Source organism: Dama dama, chromosome 20, assembly GCF_033118175.1.
Source record: "Dama dama isolate Ldn47 chromosome 20, ASM3311817v1, whole genome shotgun sequence".
NCBI lineage: Eukaryota > Metazoa > Chordata > Mammalia > Artiodactyla > Cervidae > Dama > Dama dama.
In genome coordinates this window covers 71,514,411-71,539,793 of record NC_083700.1, presented here as the reverse complement: position 1 = coordinate 71,539,793, position 25,383 = coordinate 71,514,411, and the positions used below count along the sequence as shown (strand labels likewise).

Sequence of the window (25,383 nt, the reverse complement as noted above, 5' to 3'; positions counted from 1 at the left end):
TTCTCCAAGCCAAGCTTCAGCAATACGTGAACCATGAACTTCCAGATGTTCAAGCTGGTTTTAGAAAAGACAGAGGAACCAGAGATCCAGTTGCCAATATCGGCTGGATCATCGAAAAAGCAAGAGAGTTCCAGAAAAACATCTATTTCTGCTTTATTGACTATGCCAAAGCCTTCGACTGTGTGGATCAATAAACTGGAAAATTCTGAAAGAGATGGGAATACCAGACCACCTGACCTGCCTCTTGAGAAACCTGTATGCAGGTCAGGAAGCAACAGTTAGAACTGGACCTGGAACAACAGACTGGTTCCAAATAGGAAAAGGAGTACGTCAAGGCTGTATATCATCACCCTGCTTATTTAACGTATATGCAGAGTACATCATGAGAAATGCTGGGCTGTAAGAAGCACGAGCTGGAATCAAGATTGCCGGGAGAAATATCAATAACCTCAGATATGCAGATGACACCACCTTTATGGCAGAAAGTGAAGAGGAACTTCACTTGATGAAAAGCCTCTTGATGAAAGTGAAAGAGGAGAGTGAAAAAGTTGACTTGAAGCTTAACATTCAGAAAACTAAGATCATGGCATCTGGTCCCATCACCTCATGGGAAATAGATGGGGAGACAGTGGAAACAGTGTCAGACTTTATTTTTTTTGGCTCCAAAATCACTGCGGATGGTGACTGCAGCCATGAAATTAAAAGACACTTACTCCTTGGAAGGAAAGTTATGACCAACATAGACAGCATATTAAAAAGCAGAGACATTACTTTCCCAACAAAGGTCCATCTTGTCAAGGCTATGGGTTTTCCAGTGGTCATGTATGGGTGTGAGAGTTGGACGGTGAAGAAAGCTGAGCACCGAAAAACTGATGCTTTTGAACTGTGGTGTTGGAGAAGACTCTTGAGAGTCCCTTGGACTGCAAGGAGATCCAACCAATCCATCCTAAAGGAGATCAGTCCTGGGTGTTCATTGGAAGGACTGATGCTGAAGCTGAAACTCCAGTACTTTGGCCACCTCATGCGAAGAATTGACTCATTGGAAACGACCCTGATGTTGGGAGGGATTAAGGGCAGGAAGAGAAGGGAACAACAGAGGATGAGATGGCTGGATGGCATCACCGACTCGATGGGCATGAGTTTGAGTAAACTCTGGGAGTTGGTGATGGACAGGGAGGCCTGGCGTGCTGTGATTCATGAGGTCACAAAGGGTCAGACACGACTGAGCGACTGAACAGAACTGAACTGTGCTTAGTGATATGGGAGAATTAATCAGATATTGATTCTGTCTGCTCAACAAACATAATTTGGTAGAGAGATACAAACTATACAAAAGTAATTATTGTAAAAAATAGAAACTCAGTGCAATAAGAGTTTCAGGTGAGGTCACACAAGAGTTTTGAATATACAGACATTTCTTCAAACTTCTAGGGGTGTGTTCAAAATTATAGACAAAATTTGCATACTATGTCTTTCTTAATGAATTTCAATCAAATTATTCTAGTTATCCTTAGCACTTCTATACACAGAAAGTCAGCGACAAAGGAAGATCATCAGAGTCCATTCTGAAGATACCACGTTTAGAAGCCTTTTCAGCAGTGCATTATATCCAGTTGACTGTGCTAAGGTTGCCAGAGTAAAACAAACAAATAAATGACATTTGTTTCTAATTTGTTACATTCATTAATGCTTCAGTTTTGAAAATCAGAGTGTGGTTTAGAAATTTAAGTAGCAAAAATTAATGTGTTATTAAGCCTTAAATTTTTCTTTACTTGGCTTAATTCATTTACTCTTTCAGGTTCTTGAATGTTTAAACAATTTAAAATATTAATAACATTACAAAAGAAGTATCAATATTTACATTAACTTGGAATTCAAACTGCTCTATAATATTTGCAATGTTATTATTCATAATTACACTAAGTAAATAATCTTCATGGAAGAAACTTAAGCAAGTATATTATACTTTGACTATTTTGTGGCAAGCAATGCTTTTCTTTCAGAGTAGGAGGTACTAAGAAATATTTTATAATATTAAACTGAAATAATAAATGATGTGATGTTTTAAAAGTGTATATAGGACAAATCACCTTAAATTATTATTTTCTATTAACAACCAACTGATATACTTTATTTAACAATAGAGATTCTTCAATCTTGGTAATTCAGAGTTCATAAATCATGAAACTTGTTATTTAATATTTTTAAGTAGTAGAAGCATTATATATCCCATTTCTCATTTCTGCAAAATAGAAACAATCATGTCTGTGACGAACTCATAATATTTGCCTTTTTCAGAGATAGCTTACTATCAAAGGATGACAGCATACATATACATATGTCAGGCTACCATAAAAACATAAACTATCAAAGATAAGAATGGTTTAGATAACTGTACAACTAAAAAGACAGCATATTCTCTGGAGTCTTCTTTGAACATTTTGAGTAAAATTCCACTTCAAAATCAGGAATATTCTATGGTTATAACAATTCTTGAACAACAGCTTCTAAAAAGTACTAAAACTAATTGAAAATGTTAAAATATAATGCTCTCCTTTCCCCTAATCCTTGTGTTTGGTCTTCTTTTTTTTCATTTCTGTTCCTTAGGAACTAAGATACATTAGAACTAAAGTACCTATTTAAGTAAAACCTCAAGTTCTTTTTCAAAATACAGTTTTGAGTAAAAACATTACATATATGGATAAAATATTTTGTCCATCATCATTTACTCACTATTACATCATTTATTCACTATTATACCTTGGTCATGGTGAAATTCTATTTCAAAATATCTAGAGAAAGTCAATCAAGAGTAAATTCAGTCCAGATTAATCTATGCTTAAATATAACGCATTTTTGAAAGCAAAACAAAACAAAAACTAAATTCCACCAACCAGCCATCATCAGTCAGAAGACATCTTTAGTGGATCCTATTATTTATGTAACATTCTCCTTCTCTCAGACCAAAAATATTTTTCTAAGCACATATGTAATTCTATAGGGATTATTTCTCCAACATCCAGGTTATTTTGGGGCCAAATTTCCTCTGTGTAAGGAACACGTCACATCAGGCTGAGCTCCCAGACAGGAGCCAGAAGGCCCTGGGAGCGCTTTGGTAATTCTGTGTTACTTACGGTTGAGAGGCAGGCTCGCGTTGGTCGTGCCCAGCTTGTTGACAGCCACACAAGTGTAGTTGCCGAAGTGCTCCTGTGTTACATTGGTAACAGTGAGGATGGATCTTGTGCTAAAATTTTGAATGATAATTCCTTGTTGGCCGTTGAAGAGCCTAAAAGACAAAATAAACTCTAAGTAAATATGCGTTGCGAATACCATTTTCATTTTTATCTTAGATGGGGTTGTCATGGCAACCCATGGACAGTTTTGCCCATGCTGCTGTTAGCATATAGCATGATAATAGTGTAATTATATTTTCCTTACAGTAGTGGATGCCGGGGAAGGGAAACTGTATGACAGTGGCAGACTCTTCCTATGGGATTATCTGTGCTGGATAACAAACCAGACTTAGATACCCACATGTCCTGCTCATACACTGATTTGCATTTTAGAAAATGAAACACATTACAGCAATGTCATCTCAACTGTTACAACCAAGGGAAAATAAAAGGGATTAAATATTAAAAATTAAGTAAACGCAAACTCCTGATTTCTAAAAAGTTGACTAGAATATATCTGTGTACTAAGTTGCTTCAGTTGTGTCTGACTCTCTGTCATCCTATGGACTGTAGCCCACCAAGCTCCTCTGTCCATAGGATTCTCCAGAGAAGAATACTGGAGTGGATTGTCATGCCATCCGCCGGGGAATCTTCCTGACTGAGGAATCAAACCCGTCTCTCATGTTTCCTGCATAGGCAGGGGCGGGTTCTTTAACACTAGCGTCACCTAGTGAGGCCTAGGCTATTTCAAATGATAATTTTAGAAAACTTTCATGAAAGTTAATCCTATGGTTGTGGTAGGATGGTTCTGAGTCCAGACTCAACACTTTACTGCTACTTTGTAAGTACAACCCAAATAGATGACTTGCTAAATCTACTAAAAGAAAAAAAAAAAGCTAAATATAATATTGAGGGTAATATTTAAAGTTGAGTCCTATCTTTGGTTGGTTTCCCAGGAGGCTCAGTGGTAAAGAATCTGCTTTCCAAACAGAAGAGGCTGGTTCAAACCCTGGGTCAGGAAGATCCCCTGGAGAAGGAAATAACAGCCCATTCCAGTATTCTTGCCTAGACAAATCCTGTGGACAAAGGAGCCTGGCAGGCTACAGCCCACGGGGTCACACAGAGTCGGACATGACTTAGTGATTAGGCAGCAGCAGCAGCAGCCTATCTGTGCCACATTTTAGTAATGTGCCTAATAAAGTCCTTTAACCTTTCTAGACCTCAATATAGGATTCAATCTTACCTGATTCCACCCTGAATGCTCAACTTTCCTTCTCTACACTTAGCAGTAGAGGCCCTTACTTTCAGATAGGCTGGCATAGTTCTACCATTTTCAATGCTTCACATGATTGCTTCTGCTTCACTCTTTTCCTGAATCTTTCTCCAGTGGTCACCATTCCCTTTTATCTCTCACAGCCAGATCTCTCCATCCTCATGTAAGCCTGATCTATGTCCTATCTCTCCTAGTCTACTGCTCTCTAAATGACTTTCCTCTCTCTGTATCTCTTCCTCTTACTGTGCATATCACTCTCCAAATTGTTGTAGAATTTATAAAATCAAAACCACAATATTGCATTGTTCTCTCTAGCAGTTTCTATAAGTCTACCCAAATAAACTGAATTGCTTTAAATTTCTCAAAAGGCAAGGCCATATGGACATACTTTATGTTTGAATTCTACATAGCATGTAATAGTGGTATCTTAGGTGAATAATACATAGTTCATAAGTCAATAGGGCTTCCCTGGTGGTTAAGATGGTAAAGAATCTGCCTGCAATGCAGGAGACCTGGGTTTGATCCCTGGGTTGGGAAGATCCCCTGGAGGAGGGAATGGCAAACCACTCCAGTATTCTTGCCAGGAGAACTCCACAGACAGAGGAGCCTGGTGGGCTATATAGACCATGGGGTTGCAGAGAGTTGGACATGACTGTGACTAACACTCTCAACGTATGTCAATGAAGGTTGAATGACATCCCCACAACACAGGGATCACTAAGTCCCCTTCAGTGGCCCCTTTAAGAATGTTTCTCTCTATGAAATCTGCTATAATGAGAAGCCAACCAAATAATAAATTCTCCCTAAATATGAAATTTGCTATAATGAGAAACCAACCAAATAATAACTTCTCCCTAACTAACCCCAAAATTTATTGTGAAAGAAAGTGCTAATCATAACATGGGCTACAGAAGCTCTTAGCTCAAATGGCTTGTTAATTTTTCTTCTTTAATGTGTTAAGTCTTAGTATTAAGTATTTCTTTAATCACAAAGATGCTAATAATTGACATTCCCCTGAGAGTTTAGGTTGAACTCCTTTGCATTATGTTATGTGACTTGCATCTGAATTTAGATAAAATATACTGTAGTTAAATGAAGATTAAAATAAGCAACCATGCTGATTACTCTGGGAATTACTTATATTTCCTGTCATAGCTGAATTTGGCTTATCCAAAATTCAAATTTTAATCAGATTAATAAAATTTTTAGTTTAATAAGTATTGAAAAAATTTCACTTGACCTATAAACCTAATGACCTCCAATTCTGACACAAGAAAATATGGCATAAAATATCTAGGACATGGAAATTTTAAACATCTATATCATGGGGCTTCCCTAGTAGCTCAGTTGGTAAGGAATCCACCTGCAATGCAGGTGACCTTGGTTTGATTCCTGGGTTGGGAAGATCCCCTGGAGAAGGGAAAGGCTACCCACTCAAGTATTCTGGCTGAAGAATTCCATGGACTGTATAGTCCATGGGGTTGCAAAGAGTTGGACACAACTGAGCAACTTTACTGAGACTGATACCTCTCAATATAGTATCATATTGCAAATCTATCAATATGTATGATAAAATCCTACAGTGATTCTTACATATTTTTCTACATCACACCAGTAAATTTACTTTTAAACAATAGTATATGGTATGTATAAAAATCCACAGTTTCATTGTCCTGCTTTATAGCAGATTTCAAGCTTTAGCATGATGGCTTAAATCAAATTGTGTGTGCATGCTCAGTCATGTTCAACAATTTGTGGCCCTATGAACTGCAGCCTACCAGGCTCCTCTGTCTATAGGATTCACCATGCAAGAAACTGGAGTGGTTGCCATTTCCTCCTTGAGGGGATCTTCCTGACCCAGGGACTGAACCCACCTTTCCCATATCTTCTGCACTGGCAGGTGGATTCTTTCACAACTGAACCACCCAGGATTAGGGAAGCCCATGTCTAATAGCTTCCCTGGTGGCTCAGCAGTAAAGAATCTGCCTGCCAGTGTAGGAGATACAGGTTTGATCCCTGGATCAAGGAAGATCCCCTGGAAGGAATGGCAACCCACTCCAGTATTCTTGCCTGGGAAATCCCAAGGACAGAAGAGCCTGGAAGGCTACAGTCCTTGGGGTCACAAAAGAGTCGGACATGACTTACAGACTAAACAACATCAAAATGATAAACACCAATACAGTATACTAACGCATATATATGGAATTTAGAAAGATGGTAACGATAACCCTATATGCAAGACAGAAAAAGAGACACAGATGTATAGAACAGACTTTTGGACTCTGTGGGAGAAGGTGAGGGTGGGATGATCTGAGAGAACAGCATTGAAACATGTATATTATCAAGTGTGAAACAGATCACCAGCCCAGGTTGGATGCATGAGACAAGTGCTCAGGGCTGGTGCACTGGGAAGACCCAGAGGGATGGGATGGGGAGGGAGGTGGGAGGGGGGATCAGGATGGGGAACACATGTAAATCCATGGCTGATTCATGTCAATGTATGGCAAAAACCACTACAATATTGTAAAGTAATTAGCCTCCAACTAATAAAAATAATAGGGGGAAAAAATGCTGTGGCTGCATCCTCCAGAGGACTCAGCAACTCCTTAGACTACTAACTCCCTTTTGTGTCCCATCTACCAAAACCAAGACTCATTTTGCTGCTGAAGAATTGAGAAGAGATTTGTTAGTCTTCATTTGGCTAGACTCTGGAGAGAAAATCCCAAGGGGGTATACTCCGTTACTTCATGGCACTGTTTGCTTATGTTCCTTATGGCTGTTCTTCTGAGCTGGGTTCCAACTTTCTGCCCTTTAATGTATCTGAAGGCAAAGCCCCAGATGTTGCTAAACCACGCAGTGACTCCACACTCTCTATGTGCAGGCCCATTTTTGACCCCTAGCCAGCAGTGTTATGTGCATTCTTAACCAGAGTGGCACATTAGTGGCACTTTAGCAGTAGCAGCTCCTTCTGCTCTGATCAGCCTGGCAGGTGATTATGGCCAATAAAAAAGAAAAGCATCTTCCCTGGGGGGATTTTCTTCCCTAAGAGGAAGCTATCTCTGAGATAACTGGAAAAGTCCAAAGCCTACTTTCTTCTATACCAGGGAGTTTTAGAAGTACTGACTGCTCACGCATCATTGAAGAACCAGTCTTTGCCTGGTAGATGACTGGGGAACTCTTTCCAAAGCTGACCTGGAGGGAAAGTGACTTCTGAGATGGGATATATCTCTGGAGCGTGTATTTCTATGATTTTCCTACAGTTATCTGGAGATAGTGGTAGAGAAAGCTTTCTCAGCTATTTAAATCAATTCTAAAAATTACTACACAAATGAGTTCTGTGCTGGGTGATTAGGGTCTAAGCTGAACAACACATTATTACTGAAGCTTTTTCAAAAAGAATCATATATATTCATATATATATGAATATATTAGTTATTATTATTAATACTTATTATTAATAGATACAAAAAATGAACTATGCCTAGAAGTCCCATCACAAGTAACCCTAATGTAATTTCACTGCTTGACTGAAAATAAATAAGAAAAGAGATCTTTATGATGAGTTTTTTAATGAAACAGGCTTATTCTAATATGTTTAAATATAATTATATTTTCTAGAAAGAGAGTCATTCTTTTTATATCAAACATACATTTGACAAATTGAATTGCTGTTCTGTGTTAAAAAAAAAAGCCCTTAGTTGGCTTCAAGCATGTGCCATGAGCCTGTTCACAGGATGATCCTGGACCCACTGGATTTTTCATATTTATTCTAGATTTGTTTGAATCCAGACTTCTTTATTTGCATCAGTGATATGAAATCTGAAAGTGGCAACTCAAGAAATAGTTCACAACACAATTTGCAGTGAAACCAGAGAACAACAACAACAACAAAAAACTAGAATGTTGCCTTTTCAGGAGTTCATTCTCTTTGCCTAGATACTTAACCCTTTCAAGTTCTAAGAGAATGGTTCTTATACTTAGCTTATAGAATGAGAGATGTTTTATTATAATCCCTCCACTCAAAAACAAAAAAACCAAACTCTACTACGTTAGGAATTAAATATGACATTCCTTAGCATATGGTGCCTGCTTGGAAATGCCTGAACTTTTTTTTTTATTGTTTTTGCATTTTTACTATTCATTGGGCCCCGCGGACATAAGATTCTTCTACTACTGTGGACTCTGAGTTCCTCTACCCTCTGCTACCTCTAGGAGTTTGTTTCAAACCACTATGATCTGCATCCCCCCACTGCCAAATTCATATATTGAAATCCTAAGTCCCAAAGACAATGGTATTAGTAGGTGCGTCTTTGGGAGGAACCTAAAAGTGGTGAAGGTAGAACCTTCATGGTTGAGATCAGTACTTCATAAAAGAGACTTCAGAGAAATCCCTACCTGTTTCTGCCATGTGAAGATGCAATGAGAAGTCTGACACCCAGAAAGGGATCCTCACCCAATCATGCTGGCACCCTGATCTTGGACTCTCAGCCTCCAGCACTGTGAGATAAATTTCTTTGGTTTATAAGCTACCCAGTCTGTGGTATTTTGTTGTCGCAGCTCAAATGGACTGAGACACATACCGAGGACCACTGCCCTCCTTCTTCTTTCTTCTGTCTTTTGTTAATATCTCATATATCTGTGAACTGAAGGCTATTTGCTTTGCCAGCAGATTCTGGCTTCCCTCAGAGCTCAGTTGGTAAAGAGTCTGCCTGCAATGCAGGAGACTCCAGCTTGATTCCTGGATTGGGAAGAGCCCTTGGAAAAGGGAAAGGCTACCCACTCCAGCATGCTAGCCTGGAGAATTCCAGGGACTGTATAGTCCATGGGTTCAGACACAACTGAGCAATGTTCATTTCACTTCACTTCACTTCTGCCAACTCATAACTGACATAGTCTGACCAATTAACTAGTTCTGAATTAGAACAGTTCTTCATATTTTCAGTGTCAGTCAGAAGCAGCACATGGAAAGCATATTAACAACTATGGTACTTCTCTTTTCGGTACATGAAACGTTAACAAACTTAATAATAATAACCTCTCTTAAACAGTATCCATCTGGGATAGCCAGAAGAACCCAGAGCAACATCACAACAGCAAAACTGGCCATCTAGCCATTAGCACTGATTGTTAAAGTTGCAAAAATAAATGGGACAACTAAACCGGACCTCATTCATTTAAAATATAAATCCAGCCTCACTACAAATTTTGGGACTATAATTTTTATTTGCCTTTCCAGGTCAGGAGTAACAATAGATATTTCTAGAGAAGCAAGCTTTTGTTGAGAAAGATTGAAGGCAGGAGGAGAAGGGGATGACAGATGATGAGATGGTTGGATGGCATCACTGACTCGATGGACATGAGTTTGAGTAAACTCTGAAAGTTGGTGATGGACAGGGAGATCTGGTGTGATGCAGTCCAAGGGGTTGCAAAGAGTTGGACATGACTGAGCGACTGAACTGAGCTGAACTGAAGCTTTCAGGTGCAAATAGTCACAGGAAAACTCCATTGTTAGTATAGGAACCATATATGAGTGTGTCAGATAACAACAATTAAATTATTAAAATAACTTGCAAAAAAATAAAAAAACAACTTTCAATAGGAACGGGAGAGGTGTTCTTAAATGATAATAGATCTTTTATCAGACTAGAATTACAAAAGAATATGATAATAATACGGCTTCCTTGGTGGCTCAGATGGTAAAGAATCTTCCTGCAATGTGGGAGACCTGGGTTTGACTTCTGGGTTGGGAAGATCCCTTGGAGAAGGGCATGGATACCCCCTCTATTATTCTTGCCTGGAGAATTCCATGGACATAGGAGCCTGGCTTGCTATAGTCCATGGGGTCATAGTCAGACATGACTGAGTGACTATACATACACACACGCGCGCACACAAACACACACCCACACACACATGCACATACCTGATAATAATATATCAAATTATATAACTGGATAAGATGAATACAGGCTTACTAACTGGTATTTGGGTGATAGCATAGGAAATATGGAAGGTGGTAGGGGAAAACAAGCAGCCCTGGAATCATAAGAGTTATATTTACAAAGAAAAGGAACATTACTTCCAGAAATTGATTTCAGGCTTGTGGAGTTCCAAGTCATAGTATGAACTAAAAGTACAGTTCAAAAAAAGAGCTTTAGAGAAAGTCACGGGTGATGTTAAATACTCTGATATGGTATTAGTGGAAATAAAAGTTTAATTTTGTCATCAAATGACTATTAACTATCTCCTATGCTTGAGGCACTGATTTAGGAACCAAAGAGAAATAGACAAATATAATACTAGTAGCATCTAAAGGGTTTTAGCTACATCTGAAAATCTGAAAATGACAGTGAGATGGCATATGGGTCCTTGTATAACACATCTTATAATGACACCTTCAATGTTAAAGTTTCAGCTTAAATATGTATATCTGGCTCTGAATTCATGACTATTTCTGTCTTTTCAGTGTGAGCAGGAATGGTTTATGAATGTGGAAAATAATAGCCATTCTCAACACATTTATGACAGAAGTTAATCTAAGAAACTTCAACATTATACAAACACTTTTAGTGTTAAGAGTGTGGGAAACTGACATTTAGGCATTTTCAAAGGTATGATCAACAAATCTTCATAGTCATCCTATGAGCTAAGAATTATTAGTCCTATTTTGCAGATGACAAAAAAGAACAATTTAGAAAAAAATAAATAATTTTATTTTCCACCATTTGATAAGTGAAAGTGAAAGTTGCTCAGTCACTTCTGACTCTTTGTGACCCCATGGACTATACAGTCCATGGAATTCTCCAGGCCAGAATCCTGGAGTGGGTAGCCTTTCCCTTCTCTAGGGGATCTTCCCAACCCAAGGATTGAACCCAGGTCTACCTAATTGCAGGCGGATTCTTTACCAGCTGAGCCATAAAGGAAGTCCAAGAATACTGGAGTGGGTAGCCTATCCCTTCTCCAGTAGATCTCCCTGACCCAGGAATTGAACCTGGGTCTCCTGCATTGCAGGCAGATTCTTTACCAACTGAGCTATCAGGGAAGCCCATTTGATAAGTTGTAGAACCAAAATTAAAATCTGGGTCTTCTGATTATTGGTATCCTCCAAAAGTAGCAACTGATATTTTGAAACCACCGATGGAAATCAGGATATTGTATGTGAATTTGGAGAGACAAGTCAGAAATCATGGGTTGTTGAAGGAAATCAAGTTAAAACAAGGAATAAAACTAATGGTGCTAAATAACCAAGTTTTCATGTGGCATTCATACCAAGAAAGCCAGGTTCAATCCATGAGGTAAAACAAATGGGATAGACAGTCAAACAAAAATGTAGGGTTTGGTTCAGATAGCTGTCTGGTGATTTCTCTGGCAGTTCAGATAAGCTAAAGGCCTCTTAACTATCTATTATGGGCTTAATTATGCACAGCAAGGCCACCCCTTACATCAGGTGTCTTTAGCCTCCAGTGGAGTCAGCCTTTCAGGCTACTCAAGGTCCCAAGATGAGAAGCATGAAATCTGCTTTCACCTCCCTCCTCAGGTCACCTTCCTTCACACACACATACCTCTTGAGTATCAATTATTGCTTGTTTTTTTTTTTCCCCTAGCTTCACTAAATATTTGGGTGGTAGTAAATCTCTCCCCATAGTGTACATGCATGCTGTATCAAGACTGACAGACAATAAAAAAAACAACCCAGAATCTAGAAGATTAACAAGAAAGCAATATATTTAAGCCCAGAATTGTCTCTAAAGTCTGAATTTTAGTGATGCTCTGAAGTTACTGTGTTCTCTCTGACTTGATCAAATCATCATCATAACATCAAATACATCTCTTTGTAAGTTATATATCTGTGTGGCTTTTGATTGTGTTCCACATTCCCCATTAGAGTATAATTCCATTCAGGCAAGGATCCTGGCTGGTTTTGTTATTCATCATATTCTAAGTATGTAACAGAGTACTGGGCATTTAATAATTATACAGTAAGTGTGTGCTTGACTGACTGAATTATGTTTTTACATTTTTTAGTGCTTAGGTTTTCATCTATGAAATGGAAAAAATGAAGCCAATTTCAAAGTGTTAATAAAAGAATATTTTTAAACATACAAAATGCAATATTATACACATATATACACATATATATCAAACACAGTAAGCACTGGATATATGATAGGTGTCATTATTGTTCAATGATAGAGTCTGTTTCTTAGAACAGATACATTTCCTCTCAGATGGCAGAAAAATATTAAATATTGAGCACACAGGAAATTATTTTTAAAGAAAAGATCTAGGAGAGTGACTGAAAGGATCATGGCATCATGATTTCAAGATATGCCAAACTCAGTATCAATTATATGCACATTAACAACCTCATCTAGGCTTTTCACAGATGTGCAGGGTAGATAAAAAAAAGTAAAAAGAGGGAGGAGAGGAACTGCTAGAAACCAGAGAGACATGAAAATTTATGTGAACATGCTACTATAGCAACCTATTGGTTTACTGTATTGTTTGGCACTCAAGGCTAAAAAACAATGTATCATTTATTCCCAGGAACAGACTGGAGGATATCATGCATCACTGTCTTAGCCCCAAGGGGTTTCTATCTTTAGTTGCATATTTGAATAAATTAATATTATTATAATATATTAGGACATTTTAATGATTTTAGACTTTATTAGGCTATTTAAAATGTATGTTTTGTTTATTTCATCAATTTTAATGAAATTAATAATTTTAGATCAGAGACCTTTGGGCTGCCTTCCTTGTGACAGTTTGATTTGCACAGGAATGATATTAAATAGCCTTTTAACCCTATACCAAATAAACAAAGGCTACAGTGCAGATGTCAATATTTCCCTGACTGCAGTCAGTCTTGTATCCCTGACAGCCTGGCCTGTGTCTAGATTTCTCTTCTCTGCTTCAACTGCTTTTCTAATATCAACGTGCTTATGATTTTAATGTCAAATTTCATCCTACAATATACCAACACCACCACTTTGCAGAGACCGAGTTGACAAGAAGAAATCCTAGGAAATCAGAATTGAGCAACAGAAACTAGCTTCCTTTCTGTAATCACACATTGGGTTTACAGTGTTCCACACTCTAAGGTGATGATACATTTCTATGAATAGTCTCTTAATTTGAAGATGTATCAAGACTAGAATGGCTCTACTTTATCGTTATGAAAAGGCCACAACTCATTCTCACAACAGAGGTTGTTACAAACACCCTGTTAGATGTTGTGAGCATGATGGTTAACACGCCAGAACTCTTACTACCTGGTAGATTATATTAGGAGGAGAGATGGGCAAGTAAAAAGGTTGAGTATGGTTTAAAACAGTATTTTAGGGAGGCTTCCTGGGTGACTCACTGGTAACGAATCCACCTGGCAGTGCAGGAGACACAGGTTCAAACTCTGATCCAGGAAGACCCCGCATGCCACAGAGCAACAAAGTCTGTGTACCATGACTCTCGAGCCTGTGTTCTAGAGCCCAGGACTGCAGTTTGTGAGCCCACATGCTGCAGCTACTGAAGCCTGCACATCCTAAAGCCCAAGTTCTGCAGCAAAATAAGCCACTGCAATGAGCAACCTGTGCCTCACAACTAGAGGGTAGCCTCGACTCACCTCAACTAGAGAAAGCCCGGGCAACAAAAAGACACAGAACAGCCACAAATAAATAAATAAATAAATAAATAATGAATTCTGTAAGAGTTTTGAAAGAGTACTTTGATAGAGGTGAGCAAATGGGAGTACATCTGGAGAGTTTCCTCTTTTAGCACAAGTCTCAGGGTAGTTTTCTGTGAGAAGGTGACATCTGAGTTAAGACAAAAGGACTAGTGGAAGGCAGAGGTACCTGTCAAAGGTAGCCAGGGTGTGTGTGTGTGTGTGCGTGTGTGTGTGTGTGTGTGTGTGTATAAGCAAAAAAAACCATTTTGCTTATAAGCAAAACAGCCAACATATGAAGAGGCTTGAAAGACAGAGATCATATCACAGCTTGGTAATTGAATATTTCAGGATGGATAAACCCCTATTTTGAGACAGCAGAATGGCCAGATTCATAGCCAGAGAGGTCAAGAGGGGCTCGAAAGTGAAGGTCTCCCATGCGTGCTGGACTCTTAGGACTTTATTCTAGGGGCAGTCAGGAATCACTGAAGGATTCCAGAACAAAGTGATAAGGCCAAGTATTTACTTTGGAAATATCACTATGCATTTTAAGAACACAACCAAAACCCTGCTTGCTTGTGGACCGTGTATCCAGTATTAACACCTGCATTCAGTATGCTTCCCAAGCAAACTCGGCACTCAGAATTCTTCCAAATCTCTTTTCCTGTGTTCCTACTGCTACTGCTAAATCACTTTAGTCGTGTCCAACTCTGTGCGACCCGATCCCTGGGATTCTCCAGGCAAGAACACTGGAGTGGGTTGCCATTTCCTTCTCCAATGTATAAAAGTGAAAGTGAAGTCGCTCACTCATGTCCGACTCTTCGCGACCCCATGGACTGCAGCCTACCAGGCTCCTCCATCCATGAGATTTTCCAGGCAAGAGTACTGGAGTGGGGTGCCATTGCCTTCTCCATTCCTGTGTTCCTAATCTCAGCTAATAACTTAGCATTCAACTTTGTTATTGAGACAGAAAACTTGGAATTAGCTTCAAATTGTCCTTTTCTTGTATCTAATCAGACACTGAAATACACAAATACTACATTTTATCTCTCTTGCTTTTAAACTGCACAAAAATACCCCAGTTTAAACCATATTTTATATCTTTCCCATCCATTCTTCCCAACTGATTCCAGAAATGTTTTGTGACGATGAGTAGTAGATCATTTTACTACTCTTGAAAAGGCCCCAAATGGCTTATGGAATCAAGCCCAAATGTCTTACGATATTTAAGATCCCTCAAGTCTTGCCCTAAGGGTCCTTTCTAAACCTACCTCCTATTACATACACCAGACTTCATGTCTTATATCCTGAGGCATAACAAACTCTCCACACAATGCTCATATGCATTGACTGTATTCTTTCCTTGCTTATGATTATTTTCAACTCCTTGCAATATTTGGAAATTCCAGTCATTCTTTGTTTTCCAGCACAAAAACTACCTTCCCCACCCTCTGGAAGCATTTGTTAATGCTCTGATTTGAGTTGAATTGACCGTTGCTATGCACTTTTAAGGAATTGACTTAGGATTCTCTTAGGATTTTCTTGGTACTTACTTCATTTTGGTGATTTTTATGACAGGTCACAAATTGCAAGTCAGGAGATGCAAACTAGAGTTAGTCCACTTTCAACTTTGTTTGACTGGCCCAAAGTTTTCAATATAATATGTCCTTATGTTTTACCTGGATATGTGCTCTCCAGATCCCAATATTTGTTTCAGATATTTACCCTTTATCAACTTGGCCTTGAATGACTAAGTCATCACAGGTGTGATGAAATTGTATTGATAAGACTTTGGTTGTAAAAAGGAGTGAAATATCATCAGAATGAAATTAATATACTAATAAAAATAAGCAAATACATAATAATGAGATAATATTAGAAATTCAAGTTTTTTCAATGTGGGGACTTATTCCTTTTTCAGATTTCACAAATTACCTCACAGATAAGTGCCTGATGCAAAGAAAGAAAATCTCAGGTAGGCAGAGAAGATCATTTTTAATGTGGGGTGGTAATGAAATTTATGGCCTGTCTAGATGATCCAGTACCCTTCTAAATCAAAATATATAATGACTGACTCATAGTAACAGCCTTGCAAATGAGAGGACAAGAGGGGTGATGAGCAGGGTGTGTGTGCGTGTGTGTGTGTGTGTGTGTGTGTGTGTGTGTGTATCTGGAGAATTATAATTCTAGACCCCTCTGAATAATCAAATTGTGGTATAAAATCTAGAAGAGTGATATCTTGACATGAGAGTCAGGAAATTAGGGGGGTGGTTGTTTTGATTTTAAGGTCACTTTATTGAGGTATAATCGATATATATAAAATTCTACATATTTTATATATACTACTCAATGAGTTTGGATAACCTCAATATAAAGTGAAACCATCAATATAAAGGCCATAAATATATTCATCAACCTTCCAAGTTTTCCTTGAAATTAGATTTTTACTTCCCATTCTTTAATTCCCTTCACAAGTCATTTTACCTTTATGAGATTGTATTTTTCTTAGGTATAATCTAGTTAGAATTATGCAAGGAATGAGTAACATAATATGCAGTGATTATATAATATGTGATGTAAGACTTCGAAGTCAGCATATAGGATAAAAGTTGCATGCCATTAAAACTGTTCTTGCATGTGCGTTCAGTCGCTCAGCTATGTCCAACTCTCTGTTACCCCATGGACTGTAACCCTCCAGGTTCCTCTGTCCATGGAATTCTAAGGCAAGAATGGGTTGTCACTGACAATTCCATAAACTTCCTTATTTTAAATTAACATACTTCACAAGAGTCTCCAAAATGGAAGGCAAGCCCTTCAGGGTGAGTACAGTGATCTCTTAGAGTATGAGAAAAAGATAATAAAATGTCCATTTAAGCTTCATTTATATCTCATCTCCTAAATTTTATCTGTTTTAGCTCATTTAATGTATGCAATACACTAGTTCAGAAATGCATGTACATAATTTACAAATAAGTGTGCATATTTTGGTAATTTTGCAAAGTTTTAAATTTCACTCATAGGGATATGTATTCTAAAACAGTTGTGAAATACTGTTTTACATCATTCTCCATTGTTGAGCACTGGATGAAATAGTTGGTTTTTGTTTTAGAACCATGTTATATTATATACACATTTTCCACCTGAAAATCTCACTGAGAATAGAGAGATACTCACACTATCAGAGGAAATAGAAATGAAGACTGATCGAAGGAGTAGCAGGAATATATCTCCCACTGCATGTCTTTCTGAAACATATATTGAGTGGAGTACCGAGTCCATACCATTTAAATTGTTACTATTATATATTTATCTCTTTCTTTTACCTTTTCTGCCTCTCAAGTAGCACCCAAAGCTTAAAGAGCTGATTCTATCATAAGTGAAATGCAAAAATGTCCTTCTTTTGCTAAATTACCATATATCAAAATGCTTTTAAAATCATGAAAGTGAAAGTGAAAAGTGAAGTCGCTCAGTCGTGTCCGACTCTTTGCGACCCCATGGACTGTAGCTTACCAGGCTCCTCCCTCCATGGGATTCTCCAGGCAAAAATTCTGGAGTGGGTTGCTATTTCCTTCTCCAGGGGATCTTCCCGACTCAGGGATTGAACCCAAGTCTCCTGCATTGCAGGCAGATGCTTTAACCTCTGAGCCACAGGGGAAGTCCTTGAAAATCATAGTGGTATATAAATGTGATGTATGTATTCATAACTTTGACACACACAAATTACATGAAAAACAGCAAAGAAAAAAAGGATCAATGAAGACACAGAGAAATATTTTATCTCACTTTTCTGGTTCCCTTGAAAATAAAAGAAAGGAAGAAGACTGTCCTTCTTATATTCCTTCATCAAAATGAACAACTCAAATGAAATTTTTGGCCTGTCTAGATGATCCAGTAGTAAGTAATCTAGAATAGGAAAAAGGAGAGGAATCCTTTTCCTCTTCATTATGATTTCTCAAGTTCACCTCACCTCTGTAAAGCCAACAGTAAAAAAAAAAAATCATCATTCCCTAAAGTGAAAACCTTACCTGATTGAAAAAGGTCATCATACTTCTGTGTAATGTGAACCCGGCATACTACACCTGGCTGATTTTAGGCATTTTCCTATCCATTAAGTGGTAAGTGAATACATTGTGTAACATGTGCATGCATGTTTTATGCACATAGATAATAAATCCTTTAAAACAGGCAATAAGGTACTGCTCATCATATTCCCTTTGAAGTAGTGGTGTAAGATGAACAAATTATAGGATTCTTAAGTGAGAGGTATGCTGACATGGATATTTGTAGTAAAGAATGGCAAAAATTCATAGACTAAATTTGATATCCATTGCTTAAAAAGTCAAAAGTTTTTTTTGACTTTTTATAACTTTTTATAAGTTCTCATCATCAAATACATTCAATTGTAGTTACACATTTGCTATTTAACAGATATATTGATCATTTTAATTTTTTACTGCATATTTGTTTTCCATTCAGGGATGTAATTTTTATTTATCTTATTTGTAACTTTCGTATCCTTATCTTAAATTATGATAGATTATTAGGAAAGAAACCTTGTTGAGAATAAAGAATTCTAAAAAGCATAGCCACATGGGACACTGCTTAAAAATAGGCAGTGAATAAAGCATGCATCATTCTAAAACACTGGAGCAGTTAAACTTTTCATACAAAATAAGAAGGCAAGTCTTTCTAAATTGCGGGCCTAGATTTGAGGATGGCTAAAAATCAATAGGAGGTAATCCAAATAAGTAGACAAATAACAAAATTCTTATGTAAGTCAAGATGGTATTATCATCTCCATAAAATGATATAAAATCTGTTTTTGTAACCTATTTAAATCTTAGGCTATTAAAATTTAGTTCATGTTTTTAGTCTTAATCCTAAGTGAATGTACTATTCTCAAGCCATAGATTAACTTAATTTCATATCATCAAAAACATTATTTACTTAACTTAAAGTGTCCTTTCACTACAGATAAGGAGTGTATTTCTTCTTATCAATCTTCTCTGCAAAAACCACCACAATATTGCAAAGTAATTAGCCTCCAACTATAATAAATTAGTTAAAAAATGTTTAAATTTTTAGTTCTATGTATAATCAAAGTCTGAACTCTATTTCTCCCAACACTTAATAGAGTAAAATTTAGCCTACTAGAATTGTTCCTGCCAGGTATGCTGAAAGTGACTATAGTGTTAAAAAAATGACCATTTTATGCGTGCTAAGTCACTTCAGTCATGTCCAACTCTTTGAGACCCCATGCACTGTAACCCTCCAGGCTCCTCTGTCCATGGGATTCTCTAGGCAAGAATACTGGAATGAGTTGCTGGGCCCTCCTGCAGTGGATCTTAGCAAATCAGGGATCAAATCCGCATCCTTTATGTCTCCTGCATTAGCAGGTAGGTTCCTTACCACTAGCACCACTTGGGAAGCCCGGACTACTTTATACAAAGAAATAATATCTTCGTAACAAATATATAACTTTAGTCATTGCTATAATGGCTAATATTTCCAATGTATAAAGGTCAAATGGCTAATATTTCCAATGTATAAACAATTACATCATTCATAAGGGAGACAGTGTGACAGACATTTTTGAAGATGGCATCTGATGGTTCTCACCTCTTGACAGTTATGTTCCCCTGTAATCTCTCCCTCTTTGAATAGCGTCACCTTTTGTAACCAATAATATATTGCAGAAATGGCAGAGACTTCTCGGACTAGGTCATAAACAGCTTCTATGGTATCCTCTTGAATCACTAGTTTTGGGGAAAGTCAACTGTCTTGTTATAAAGACGTCAAGCAGCCCTATTTAGAGATCTATTATAGTGATTAACAGACACCTTCTGTCAGTAATGGTTCCTTCCCTGGTGACTCAGTGGTCAAGAATTCACTTACCAAGGCAGGAGACTTGGGTTTGATCCCTGGGTGGGGAAGATTCCCTGGAGAGGGAAATGACAACCTATTCCGTTATTCTTGCTTGGGAAATCCCATGAACAGAGGAATCTGGTGGGCTGCAGTCCATGGGGTTGCGAGAGAGTTGGACAAGACAGTGACTAAACAACCTGTCAATAAGAGGCACCGGTTTGTGGGGCGTGGGAGTGAGCTGTCTTAGAAGCTGATCCTCCAGACCTAGTCAGGCCTTCAGAGGACCAGCACCAGGGGACATTTGACGGGAACCAGCGAGAGACCCTGAGCCATACCCCACTAACTGCTCCTGGATTCCTGACCCAGACATACTGAGAGGACAAAAGCTTACTGTTTGAAGTTGCTTAATTTTGGGTTGTTACTTAGCAACAGAAAACTAATAAGGGCAATGTAAACAAAGGACAGAACATAGGTTGAGAGGCTGACAAAAGTAAAATGTGTCCTGACAGCATCTTTTATGTGAGTGCTCTTAGAAACATAAGTTTCTTATGTTTCAGTTTCATCATCAGTAAACTGAAGATAACGAATCATACCTCACAGAGGTCTGAAAAATAATTAGATAGAATTTAAAGGTCCAGGAAAGTAATTTATCCTTGGTAATGTTTCCTCCTTGTCTATAAATTATGCTTAATTTTGCAGAGTCTTTTTTTTTTTTTAAGTTTTCAAGCAGATTATTCTCAGTGCACAGAAGATTTTACAGGATGTGGTACAACTATAGGCAAAGATAATATTAGAGATGATCAGGTATTTCCTCCTATTTGTTTGTGTTTATTTGCTCATATTTATCTGAATGAAAATCTGGCCTTGAAAATCTTGACCTAAGCAAGATGAATTTTTATAAACATCTCTTAAATTAAAGTACATGGGCTTTCCAGATGGTGCCAGGGGCAGAGAATCCACCTGCCTATGCAGGAGCTGCCAGAGACACGAGTTTGATTCCCGGGACAGGAAGATCCCCTAAAGTAGGAAATGCAACCTACCCCAGTATTCTTGCCTGGAAAATTCCATGGACAGAGGAACCTGGTGGGCTATGGGTAGCAGAGAGTTGGGCACAGCTGAGCATGTACGCACAAAAGTATATGAAGAGAGTAAGTTATTTCTGAATATTTTTCTGTAAGCCTCAAGTATAAAAGGAAATAAAACTAAGAAAATAAAACTTCTCCAGATCTTGTAAAAACTCTGCTCTGTTCCAAGAGAGTCTCTGACAGCCTCATGCTCCTGTTAACGATCTTGAGGTCAAGAAAACAACCTGAAAACATGCTGTATATGTTTCTTTTCTGTCTAGTTATCTTGACTCCATTATTTCTGTGTCTTTGACTAAACCAGTTGAGAAAGTATAAGCGAGTGTTTCTATGTGCAGTCTTATTTTGCTAACTGATAAGTTACCTGAAATGCTTTTATCCTGGCATTTAACATTGACACTTCAAATTATTTTTGATAGATCCTGAGGTCCCATGATTATACTGTGTGTCACAGTATAGAGGTTAAATCCATGAACTCTGTCTGAATATTTGCAAGACTTCTTGGGTTCAAATTCCAGCTCTGTCATTAACTATAGACTTGTGCAAAGTATTTATTATAAATACACTGTGCTTTGATTTCTCTTCAGCAAAAAGTAAGAATAAAAATATTATCTTTCTTATAGATTTGTTGTGAAAATAAAATGGGTTAATGTTAAACAGCAAGTGCTTATCACATTGATAGCTTTTCATTTTGATAAAATAAATATTTAAAATATCCTGGACCCTGAAGGTAGCATGGTGGATGCACTTAGTGAGTGTAACAACAATCATTCAATAAGCAGAAGTTTTCTTTCTCTCACTCCCTAAATATATTCAAATTTGCTTTTTTGTAATTTTGAGAAGATAGATTTATATATTCTAGTGGTATTTGAGAATTTGGATATTTCTTCAAATACAACTCTAACAAATGATAAATGTATACTTCATTCTTAAATAAAATATGTATTTGCCTTTGAAAGTGCATTTGATTTTCACAGCTGTTAGATTTTTTTCTGTGAATGAGTGTATTAGGGAAGGGCTCTGATTGGGGAGAATTAATCAACTTTTTTTAGCAGTGGTTCTAAACTCCTTTGAAGTGTTATAGTCCATCTCCCCACTTGGGAAAAACAAAAAAACAGTGAAGCCACGACTGCAGACACCACTTGGCTCTTTTCTGTCTTTGTATAGGCCAAGCAAGTGGGGTGAGGATTGTTGTAGTCTTCTTGACAATGGTCACTGAATTTAGGAAAGTGGAAGAGAGAGATATAGCACACACAAAAAAAATAGTAGAAATAAAATGGACTTTAACAAAGGAGTTCTCACTTGTGCTACTAAGAATAATCCTGCTCATTAACCTTTCAGAAAGGCATGACACAGTTTCGAAAGTGAATTTGAAAGATATGTAAAATAATTTAAGCCACTTTTTAAAAAGTGTGCTTTGTGGAGAACCAGGGATGGGGGAAGGAGTTACAAGGACATCCTAATGGAAGGGGGGCTCTGAGTAGATAGAACTGGGACTCCATTCACCCCTACTTTCACAGATGTTACTTAGTGGGCTTTCAAATAGGACTATATTTGAACAAAGGGTTTCATAATTTTCAAAAGATTGAGAACCATGCTCCTAGATGTTCACCAATCATCACAAACTGAAAACTTCTTAACCTGGAAATCTGAGGAAGGTTATATTGCCAGATATATAATCTTGTAGGGTTGGGATGAGGGTGACCACAGACGAGTTTATCTAATTTTAGGTATATAAAAATACAGGGGAGCTTCCAAAAGCCACCAAGATTTCAAATTAATAAAAGCATTAATTAATTAGCAAAAAGAATTAGAAATTAAGTAGCCCAAATTGTAGAAGAGGTTGCATATAAAATAACTGCAAAAAAAATTTTAGGTGAATCCACTATCAGCTATCCAAAACAAATGAGATAGTTATGGGGATACCTTTTATTGTTTTATTGTTAAGGCTGATGTTAAAGTAGAATATTTCCCATAAAACCTCTTTTGATTACAGTTTAAGAAACAAAGTACCTACTTATGTCACATCCATTTTCATCCATGTGGCAACATCTAACTTCTTATGTGATTTCACCTGTTTTCTGTTCAGATGCTTAGCTGTAATTAGTTACGAGACATGACACTTAATAAACCCCATATGTTTATGTTGAACAGTATGGGATTGCAAATATTTAGCCTTTTTGACTGAAAAAAAAGTGTAAATTTCATATGGTCCAAGCTAACATTTTCTAGAATACATTCCCTCCTTAATTTTGAAGCCATTATATACATATATATATAATAGAGGATATCTTCTCCTCTGTATTACATCTTCCATTACATCTTCCATTTAATCCACAGGGGTCCCATTCTTCTTTGTTGGCTTGATAAAAACAGGTGAAGAGGTCTGAATGAGCCCACTGGTTGAAAGTAAAGAGAAAGTCCTTAAGTTCTGTCTCCTCTTGTTCAACAGCTCTTGCTAAGGCTTTCAGAAGCACCTCAAGGGGACAATCACATAGAGCTGATGTTAGAGTAGCCCTAAAATTCCCTTCGTTAGTCCTTCAACCATGCAATTTATCCCTCTACAGTCCCTTTAGTGATAGAATACCTGAAATGCCATATTCTGTAAAAACAAAATGTTAAAGTGTCTTGAGGGAGAGGGAGGCAGGTAAAAGGGTTAGGCTGATCAAGGAAGCCAGGCAGAGTCAGCAGCTCTGATTGCTTTTGGAGTGCTCTCATGGAAGCTGGGCCCAAGTCCTTTAAGAGCTGGTTTATTTCCCAAGTAAACATGGTTTCCAGAAAGAGCAATGTTGTGCTGGCTCCGAAGGGAGGGGAAGAAATGAAAGGCATCAGTGATGGGGAATTTGCTGGCATTTCTGAGATCATATAAACCAAAGTGGACATTTCTTCTGGATGCTATAGCTACTCATCCCTCCCACGTGGGCCTCTTTGTGCTCCAGAGAAGGCTGCTAAGAATCATTCAAGCCAGATAAAGGAACTGCTTAAAGTAAATATCTGAAACACAAAACCATTAGCTCAAAGTGCTTGAAACAGAGTAATAATCACAGAGTCCTTACTTCTTCTCCCCTTTGTACCATTCAAAGGCCGGAGGCGGCACACCTGCACCTTCGCATCTTATCAATCCACTGCGTCCAGGGGCCACGGTGCCAGATTTAATTTCCTGAATTGTAGGAGCAACTGAAAAAGAAACAAAGAAAGAAAGAAACGGGCAGGTTAGTTAAAATAATATTCAACAGAAATATAGCACACATATTTTTATTCCTTCTATATTCAAAGCAATCTTATGCCTGATAGACCAATGCATCACATTTTCAGTATTTTATGCTTCTCATATGAGACCAGTTATTTTCAGCTTCATTTTTCACGTTGGACAAATAGACAAATGTTCCTAGGGAGTGCAGAGTAAATGCAATACATTTTGGCCTTGCTTCCTATTGGAAAAATGGCATTGTTGAGGGGAACACTTCATCTGTACTCCAGTCAAACTACACTTTAATAATAGCTCTTGTTCCCTGAGTGACGGCTGGGAGCCAGTCATGGTGGCTCCGTGCTTTACGTTCATGATTTCCTCACAGTAATGCTCTAAGCTAAACGGTATTATCCTCATTTTGCAAATGTGAGAACTGAAACTCAGAGAGGTTAAATATTTGTCTGAGGTCGCACAGCTACTTAGCTGCAGAGTTTGGATTTCATGTCAGGCATATTGACTCAAAGTCTCAGCTCTTCCTATTCTATGTTTTTCCTTACGCACTATCATGTTAGTGCTTTTTTAAACTGTGTTTCCTTCTACCTGGAATGCTATTCTTCCCCATTTCCACAGATTCAAGGCCCAAATTTTGGGGTCACCATCGCCTTACTCTTCCTTATTGCTCTGGCAGGAAATAGCTCTCCTCTGTTCAGAATAATTTCTCTAAATCTCTCATAACATACACTTTGTGTCTTGTAATGATGGATACACCAGGCTTCCTTGTCAGCTGCCTAAAGGCAGGATAAATATCTAATTTATCTCTGCTTATTCAGAGGTCAAAGAACAGTGTCTGGCACAAAATGATGCTTAAAAATAGCATAGGAGAAGGGAGTGGCTACTCACTCCAGTATTCTTGCCTGGAGAATTCCGTGGACAGAGGAGACTGGCAGACTTACAGTCCATGGGGTCACAAAGAGACAGACACGACTGAGGGACTAACATATACATATGTGTATATATGTTTGTTTGTATGTATGTATATGTAGATATGCACATATATATTGGCTTTATTTTTCTGTGAGAACCCTGAATAATAAATGGAGCCGAAGGATGGAAGATTAGATGGGAACTTGAGGGCAATT

The 25,383-nt window shown here is 37.9% G+C and overlaps 1 protein-coding gene and 1 non-coding gene across 2 annotated transcripts in view; both read right to left on the bottom strand.

Annotated features, from left to right (window-relative positions):
- NEGR1 (neuronal growth regulator 1) overlaps nt 1-25,383 on the bottom strand; it is a 961,959-nt gene that overhangs the window by 198,321 nt on the left and 738,255 nt on the right. The window contains exons 5-6 of the mRNA XM_061121612.1: nt 24,111-24,231; nt 3,135-3,286 (exon numbers count right to left, since the gene is read on the bottom strand). Of these exons, the coding sequence (XP_060977595.1) occupies nt 3,135-3,286; nt 24,111-24,231 (273 nt within the window). The remainder of the gene's footprint in view (nt 1-3,134; nt 3,287-24,110; nt 24,232-25,383) is intronic.
- On the bottom strand, nt 11,416-11,488 carry TRNAC-GCA (transfer RNA cysteine (anticodon GCA)). Its single transcript has one exon. It is a non-coding gene; the product is annotated as a tRNA-Cys (tRNA).